The 9,096-nt window shown below is 32.7% G+C and overlaps 3 protein-coding genes across 3 annotated transcripts; 1 reads left to right on the forward strand and 2 right to left on the reverse strand.

Annotated features, from left to right (window-relative positions):
* Window positions 1–572: 572 nt before the first annotated feature.
* On the reverse strand, window positions 573–2,561 carry ELE39_002915 (signal peptide containing; the record flags this gene model as incomplete). The annotated part of the gene is made up of 1 exon (XM_067346019.1): window positions 573–2,561. One exon carries the CDS (start codon window positions 2,559–2,561, stop codon window positions 573–575), a length of 1,989 nt encoding a protein of 662 aa, XP_067201348.1.
* Window positions 2,562–3,264: 703 nt separating this feature from the next.
* ELE39_002916 (centrin) lies at window positions 3,265–3,801 on the forward strand (the record flags this gene model as incomplete). Its single annotated transcript, XM_067346020.1, has 1 exon — window positions 3,265–3,801. The coding sequence occupies one exon, from the start codon at window positions 3,265–3,267 to the stop codon at window positions 3,799–3,801; it is 537 nt and encodes a 178-aa protein (XP_067201349.1).
* Window positions 3,802–4,093: 292 nt separating this feature from the next.
* On the reverse strand, window positions 4,094–7,543 carry ELE39_002917 (phosphoenolpyruvate carboxylase; the record flags this gene model as incomplete). The annotated part of the gene is made up of 1 exon (XM_067346021.1): window positions 4,094–7,543. One exon carries the CDS (start codon window positions 7,541–7,543, stop codon window positions 4,094–4,096), a length of 3,450 nt encoding a protein of 1,149 aa, XP_067201350.1.
* Window positions 7,544–9,096: the final 1,553 nt, after the last annotated feature.

Raw genomic sequence — 9,096 nt, forward strand, 5'->3', positions numbered from 1 at the left:
TACTCAACTATTCTGGTACGTCCGACTCTAGAATAGATTAAAATATTTAAGATGAAAAGCAAACAACTATTTCAGAATATTTCAAGCCCTTTTAAAACTATTATTATCCTGTATTGTTTATTACTTAGTGCACACAATGAAAAAAAACATGAAGATTTTTAAATGCTAGATGATAAAAATACCCATTTACTCCCAAATTTGAAATAATATACACATTGATTAATTTAATCCATGTTTTGAAATTATTGTAAATTTCAAGCCCAACACACATCAGGAAACAGATCTAAAATCAAATCGTGTATAGACACAATAAAGTTGCCATCATTTACTATGACAACATTTACACAATATGTAACGTCATTCTATTTCACATTTTTGGCAACTTCCAGGAATCTCAAATATTGGAGCCTTGGTAGGTACCTGGTTATTGCTTTTCAATTACTGACACACCGTAATGATTAGCTTCAGTTAAGCACCTTTTTGCGGTAAACCCAGCAGATGTTTTTTTGAACAATTAAATATGTACAAAGTTCAAGTCACTCATGATTACCGTCTGCAGTTTATTGAGTTATTTAGCTGGGAAGCCTCTTATTCTTTGAAGCTTTACTATCCTTTTTATGACCTTTTGATTTTTTTGCAGTAGCTCCAGAGAAATAACTTGTAGTATTCACATGTCCTTCTCCATTCCATTTAGTTTTGGGAATAGCTCCTGATTCAGGACCTGTAAATGGTCCATAAGGAGAGGTTTTCATATGCTGAGTTAGTAAAGATGGGTGAGGAGATTGAGAACTATGATAAGAGTCTTTGATACCTACAGAACTAGGTGTTCTCCTGGAAGCACCCGAAGGAGTTCTCCTAGAAATTGATTTTGCCCTGGTACTTAGTCTTTGGCTTGCTCTCTGAGTTGTTGTACCTGATGCTCCTTCATAAGGACGGCTCGATGGTCTCCTAGATGATGTACTAAGTGATGATGTGGAAGATACTTGAGCAGTTTTTTGCGTTTTTCTTGCAGAACTAGTTTGAGTATTTCCGACGAAACCCGGTCTAAATGAGCTAGGCTTAGTAGCGGTGCTCCCCAGAGAAGGCTTTTTTCTTAAGCTCTTCTTACTGGAAGACTTATTTTTGTGGAAAATCTTATTTAGTGCTGACATGTCAGTCGATTTAATACTTAATTTCTTCATACATTCCTTAACAATAATTTGAGATGTGAGGAATTTCTCGTCCTCTTCTTCTAATCTATAAAGGTCTCTAACCATTCTAGTCGGTAAATTTCCTATTTTTAAAAGAACATCCTCCATTATTAGCGAGATATCCGCAATATTTTTTGTTTTGGCGGATTCTATTTCGCGTAATTGTTGTAACAAATTGGAGTGTTCCTTACAAACTTCACGTTTCTTTTTACAACTTCTACATTTAGTTTGCTTTTCAATGATCTTGTCAGTAATAGTAACTATATCGCATTTAAGCAATAAGTTTCTTGTATAAAGTCTATTCTTTTTAATAATTTGATCATATAATGCACTAAACAATTCCTGGAAGTATCTGGAGTAATATGAAGACTCATATTTGTTTAATGAGCCTGAAAAACAATGATCAAACAAAAATTCAGTTTTGGATTCCATTGAGCTTTTATTTTCAAGGTATTTTGCTTTGTGAAAATTATATAAGCTAAAATGATCCTGGCATCTTGCACAGTTATTAGTTTCACAATTACAATTTCTAATGTATTCTTTAATTACATTAAGTTCTCTGACCTCTGAGTTTATTTTTTGAATTAAAGACAATAATTGAGCAAATACATCTTTACATTCTTCCCGCAAGTTTTGCGGAATTTCTAAACTTAAAACTTGGTTAGAAAATTGAGTATCATCCACATAAAGAAAAATTTCTCTTGATAAACTTCTAGATCTTCTTCTAGCTACTTTTTCTTCAACAGTTTCTTTTTGTGAATCACCTTTAGAAAATGACCTTCTAGCCACAGATACAGCCTGGTTAGCTAACAGATTAGAAATACCAAAGCCGCTTTTTCTAGATAAAGTTCTTCTAATGGTATTCCTTGATTTGTTTGATTCTTTTGTCTTTTCTTCTAGATCTTCATCGTGGTAATCTGGTTCTGGTAGTAATAATTCAGGGGGTGCGACCACTAATTGAGTAGAAGATTCACTGCTCCTTCTAATTCTATCAACCGTACTTTGAGATGGATCGTCATCGTAGTCTGGTGGAGGAAGAGGAAATGGAACAGGGTTAGAGGTACTAATATCATCATAATTCGAAGAACCGGTAGCACTATTTGACCTTCGATTATGCGTGGAAGTTTCTAAGTGTTTATGTTTAAGTGAACTTGATCGAGGTCTCCGAACTGTAGATTGACCAGAGGGAATATATGTGCCACCGGGTAACATATAGTTAAATGAGCCTTTAGGAGGAAAGAATTTCTTTGTATTAGCTTGCAAAAACGATTGTGTAAAATAAGGATTAAAAGAGCGTAAATTAAAATTGAATAAAGAGAAATAAAGAATGACAAGAATAAGAATATGGACTTTTGTATATTCGGGAATCATTTTTTTGAAATCTCTTGAATATTATTTAATTAAACGAAAGGAATAAAAATTTTGTCTTAGAATGCATTAGAGAAGTTTTACCAATTTAATAAATCTCGAGTTTTACAGTTTAGGCGCTAAAACCACATTTTTATGTTATAACCAGTACCAATATATTTATTTCCTTAATATTTGAATTGCGAACTATACAGTTTTTGATCATTTAATTATTAAATTTTCAAGTTATAGTTTGATATTACTTTTTTTCATGTTTCTAACTTATGTATATATACATATATTTTTTGTGATGATTAGGCTTAAACATGTATTTCACAGTCTGATAAAATACCAGATTTTTGTATGCATTCATGATGTTTAGCTATTCTATATCTTAAACGTCTTTATACTTGGAATTGAATACTTGAAACTTTCGTCTACTTAGTTTCCCTTTTTTTTTTAGAGCATTTCAAAAATTTTGGCGGGCTGTCAGTTGTTTACATGTGGTGGTGAGGGGGGAGGGGTAAACTAGAAGTTGCTTAAATTAAACGAAATACATTTTTTGGTGGAGCTAAAAGAGAGGTGGAAGAAATTGCTTTTATTATTTCATATTATTTTTAGTTTAAACATAAACAGCTCTTAAGTAGTGCAGGCTAGGAGTCTTCAGAGTTATCTGCCTGTATTATACTATCTAGCCTTTGTTTGGCAATAAACAGACCTTTGAAGAATGTTACAAAGAAAAGAACATGTTGGTGGAATTACTGTAGGAGGAACATCCTCTGGAGCAGCTTCTAGAAGAAGAAGATTGAGGAATGAGATATCTGATGAGCAAAAACAAGAGATTAAAGAAGCCTTTGAGCTTTTTGATACAGAAAAGACTGGGAGAATAGATTACCATGAACTAAAAGTCGCAATGAGAGCTTTAGGATTTGAGGTAAAAAAAGCACAAGTTCTGGAAATAATGCGTGAGTATGACAAATCGGGGAGTGGGCAAGTAGAGTACAAGGATTTTGTAGAGATTATGACGCAGAAGATATTGGAGAGAGATCCCCGAGAAGAAATTCTCAAGGCTTTTAAGTTGTTTGATGATGATAACACAGGAAAGATTTCTCTCAAGAATCTTCGTAGAGTAGCCAGAGAGCTTGGAGAAAGCATTTCTGATGATGAACTTCAGGCAATGATTGAGGAATTCGACAAAGATATGGATGGTGAAATCAATGAAGAAGAGTTCATTTCAATAATGAAACAAACTAGCTTGTATTAAATGAGGTTCAGTGGAACTTTTGAGTAGTTTCAAGTATGAATAGTGCAGAAATTGCATATTTCATTTATAGGTTGAATTTAGTATATACTTCAAAAATTTCAATTAGATACAGATAATTAATGCTTTTAATATTTTAGACCAAGTTTCTTACGATAATATAGTTTTTTCTCCTAGTCAAAAAAAAAGAAAAATACTAATTTGGATAATTAACTTGAAAATTATGCAATATTCTTAACCTAATTTTACTTGAATTAAAAACTAGGATAGATGAATAAAATTGGTTGTTTAGTTATTATCCAGTGAACTTCATGCCTGCAGATATTGATTGGATTGAAATCTTGAGAGCATTTTCAATCTTGCTCAATTCTATTTCATTAATTTCAGCAGTATTTGCAGAAGAGTTTAAAATTTTTCTCCTGCGATTGATACATTCAATTTGGACAAGATGGCAAGGAGCTAACCAAGAAAATCTAAGTAGAATAGCTTTTCTAGTGACAAAGTCAGAATCCAGAAGTTGTTTTTCTTTAGTTACTTCCATAACGAGTTTAATGGTATCTTTAAGCTTTGAAATCAAAAGATCTCCAATCTTTTGTAAATCAGGAGGAGCTAAAATACGATTATATAACTCAAAGATATTTACATCAGCTTTTAATAAAATCATGGACACCAAGTCGAAAAAGCTTTTCATAAATGGCCAATTTTCGTACATTTCTGTGACTAAATGCAACTTTTTCTGTCTTTTCATCTCCTCCAATGCTGCACTTAATCCCAACCATACTGGAAGATGAGATCTAATTTGGGTCCAAGCAAATACCCATGGGATTGCTCTTAAAGTTTCGATACCTCCGGATTTTCTTTTTGATGGTCTACTTCCTAAATTAAGCTCACTAATTTCTTTTTCAGGTGTTACACTTCTAAAATAGGCAACAAATTCATCTGAAGTAAAATCTGAATTACCTTCTCCAAAAACAATCTTTCTGTACTCTTTCATTGAAAAATCGCTCATTTGATCAAGTAGTTCCCTCCAAGAATCTTTGACTTTTGTCTCATATCCGAGGTTATTATTTAATTCACAACTATTGATATTTGGAATATCCAAAGCACTTATTCTGGATTCCAAAATTGCTGAACAGTAAATCTCCCAAGTTTTAAAGGCTATTTCTGAAAGACCAAATGATTGGGTAATTGCCTCTCCTTGAACTGTAATTCTCATCAAAGATGTAATTGTATTTGGAGGCTGACTTAATATGGCTAAATGTTGAGGTCCACCTCCTCTTCCAATGCTTCCTCCTCTTCCGTGGAAAAATACCATTTCTACACCAAACTTTCTAGCAATATTTGAAAGTCTTTCTTGAGCATTATAAAGCTGCCATCCTGAGGTTAATCTGCCTCCATCTTTACTGCTATCTGAGTATCCAATCATCACTTCCACTATGCCTCCGTCTATAGTCTTAACATAATTTAAATACCATTCATTAGATAAAAGTGTTTCTAAAGTCTTTTCTGCATTGTTTAGTGCCTCAACAGTTTCCAATAGAGGTACCACTCTCATTCTTTTTGATGCGATTGAAGATAAAATAGCAGCTGAAGATTTTGGAGAATCATTAATACCTGGAGAAATACCTCCATTTTGTCTTGCATCATTCTTATTAATGGTATTAGGGACTTCAGTGTTAGCTGCTACATTTAAGTTGTTGCTATTGGAAATACTTGAGCTTCTTCTTTTAATAAACTTATTAAGATCATGGATTTCTGCATGGAATTCACTATCAGCACTAATTGTGGAGAAGTATTCCTTTTGGAAAACGTGAACACAAAGTATATCAGAAGGCTTCATACACATTGATATGATGTAAGATCCTAAAGCCTCAGCACCAAGATGAGAGCACTCATAGAAGGTGTCTAGAATCTCAGTAGTTTCTTTGGACCAATTTAGTCTGTAGGGGATTAGAGGTCTTTTAGATTTGAGACAATTTAGAAGAAATTCTTGTTTTTTCTCTTCAGAAAACTCAGAATAACTTCCAATTTCAAGATATTTACAAATCTCATCCATGGCTTTTTCGTGTTTAGATGCTTCCTGACGAATATCCAATCTCATTAATGAAAGTCCAAATGCAGAAATTTGTCGGATAACATCCAAAAGTAACCCTCTTCCAAGCTTCGCAGACACTGAACCAGATTCACTAATCCATGGAACTGAAATTTTTGTTCCAGGAAGAAGACCATCTTTAAAGTTGGTTTTAATTTCTTGATCATAATCTTCTAAAGCATTATACATCAGAATTAGCGGTTCAAGAATCTGTTCTGTTGAGTGGTATGCTAAAGCTCTTCTAGTCTCAGAATTAACTGAGTGTCCAAAATTTAATGCATCCAAGTAGTAATCTCTAGTTGCAATAAGTCTAATACGTACGTGATGTAAAAGTCGTCTGTAGAGTTCATGCTCGGAAATGAAGCCCATGAAAGGACGTAGCCCTACTGTTGCATCACTAGTAGTGCATCCTGAGTTATTCAAAGAGTCACAAGGAGATGCAGGTCTAATATAGAATTCTATATCTGGAAGATTATCAACATAATCTTTTAGCTTTTCATGTGCAGAAATTACTGGGATCTCATACATCAAATCTTCAATCTTTTGTAGAAACAGATTGCATGCTCTTAGTCTCATATTTATTACCGATAATCTAGTTACTTTTGCTGTAACATATGGATTCCCATCCCTGTCTCCACCAACCCAAGATGAATACTTAAATAGTGTTTTTGTTGGAGGTAAGGGATCCATTCCAAAATCATTCAAAATTTCGTCAATTTTTCTAAGAAATGTTGGTAATGTGCTAAAAACTGTCTCTTCAATAGTATTTACAGTATTTTGAACCTCATCTACTGGAGTTGGTCTGGCTCTTCTTAAAGTATCTACATTCCATAGCATAGCCATGGCTCTTTGGAGTTCATACTTTGCATTATTAATCTCAAATGGGGTTAAGTCATCCCTATCCAGGTATATCATTATCCCTCCTATCTTTTGGCAGCATTTTATCACAGATATTCTTTGAGCCTGAGTTGGATGAGCTGTTACAACCAAATCAACTTCTTGTTCACAAATTGACTTATAGATCTGCTCCTTACTAAAGCCAGCTTGGAGAAGCTTTTTAATAGTAACCCTAAGAGAATGAGTAGATATTATATCTGAATTTGAACTTGGAGTATTCTCAACAAAAGCTTGGGATTCATCTAAAATCGAGGAAACCTCACGCTCAAATTGCCTGCATTGACGTATTCTTTGAGCAGATTCTGCATAGTTAGTAATCATACACATTTGATTAAATAGAGATACTACTAAAGTAAGCATTCCACTATCTAGATGCTTAATTTTTTCCCATAGTTCATTCAAAGATGTGGCATCCTCATTTTCTGCAAAATTCATCGACAATTTAAGAATATCAAAAATTTTCTCAATACCATCATTACTTGGACTCAAAACTCCTTCCTCAATATTATTCTTCCGCTTATTACCATGTAAGATGTATTTTCTTGAACTTCTCCAATGTGAGGTTACCAATCCAAACATATGTAGTTCTAAAGCTTTTATATCCTCATCCAAAGGTTCGTTCAACTTATTCAAAATTACATCTTTCTCAGATATGGCTCTTTGAGGCTTTTCTAAGAAAGTACAAAATTCCTTCTTAAAACCTACAGGAAATAATCTACTTTCCTTTATCTCACTATCGTTGTTTGAAATAGGCATTTTCGATAAAAATTAATTTCAACAAGTATTTGTAAACCTTTTTTTAAATCAGAATATTCTACGTGAAAAAGGCAAAGTTTGCCAAGATTTTCACCTTTAATTCTCTGTAATATTTTCCACTAAAATTTCTCTTGTCTTGTAATGCAAAGTTACACTAAAAATCGTAACTTTTCTTCACTATCCTATATGAAACCTATCAATGAGTTTTCACCTATAATTACTTTGCTTAGTAGAAAATAATTTTTGTGTGTCAATTAATTTTCATAAAATATCCCCCTAATCTAATTTAATGAAAATTTCTGCAATTTTTGCTCGCCTAAACAAAAAATCAGTTATGAAAAAACTTCAATTTTCCCCGCCAAACACACACGAAAATAATTTTAGATATTTAATTAATATTACAGAATTGAGAAAATTACTTGAACCGCGTCTTTATTGTTTTTTTTTACTGGTATTCTCTCTATTTTTAGGCTGGGGGTAGGTATTGGGGATTAACTTTATAATAAGTTTATTTAATATAAAAGTGGTTATATAATTTTAGTTACTATGTTTTTTTTTTCGGATCCATAGAATTTAGGATAGAAAGTTCTGTTTTAGGGAAAAGGCGAGCAGATTTTTTTTTTTATTAATAAGAAGAGACCTTGGTTATTATTTTATCAGTTTTTTCTGTTATTTCCACAAGTTTTCCAATAATCTATTTCTTTTTCACCATTCTATCCATACTAAAACCAATTAGTGAAAATTAAAAAAAAAAAAAAATAATGTATTTGAGTTTCACCAAAGCCAAAAGTTGAATATTTTTCATATACACAAAATTAACAAATAGCAAACTACAGTAAAAAAGCCAATATTATATGAGAATTAAAATCGTCATCCAGTTAATGTAAGCAGATTTTAATTCTTGGAATGATATAGTAATTACTATATGCCTTCAAAGCTACGAAAATTACTTAAAACATGCTTCATATTTGTATGTGTACATACTTGTATATATGATTAGATGCATGTTTTGATGTAATCACGTAACCATGCTGTACGTATGCATGAAAAACACTTATTCAATATGGCATTTAAAAACAACAATACCTGAGGCGGTGTGAAACTAGAGAAATCTTGGAACCTGATCATTCTCTACATCTCAATAGTTAATTCTTCTCCTTGCTTTCTTGAGCTAACTTTATTTAAAACTCTTAATTAGCTGAAAATAGAGAATAATGTCTAAAAAGGCTCAACTATTATTACTTGTAATTCAAGTTGCTTCATAAAGGAAGAATTTGAAAACTAGCATATAGGAGAAAACTTTGAGAGTGAACTGAAGGCCTGGATTTACAGCATCCATTTATATCAGCCTATCCATTCAAGGGAGCTAGGATCTATTTTGTGAAGGAGGCAGTTGGTTTAGGCCCTGATTCCAGAGATTCTAAAGTCACTAATTCGGATGGGCATTATTAAACGAAAACTTTTGGTTGGCTGATTGTTTATTTCACGAAACTCATTCATTAACGGCATTCAATAAAAATAAAATGAATATTAGTATGTATATAGATCGGAAG

The sequence above is a fragment of the Cryptosporidium sp. chipmunk genotype I genome, assembly GCF_004936735.1.
Source record: "Cryptosporidium sp. chipmunk genotype I strain 37763 chromosome Unknown contig_34, whole genome shotgun sequence".
In the NCBI taxonomy this organism is placed as follows: domain Eukaryota; phylum Apicomplexa; class Conoidasida; order Eucoccidiorida; family Cryptosporidiidae; genus Cryptosporidium; species Cryptosporidium sp. chipmunk genotype I.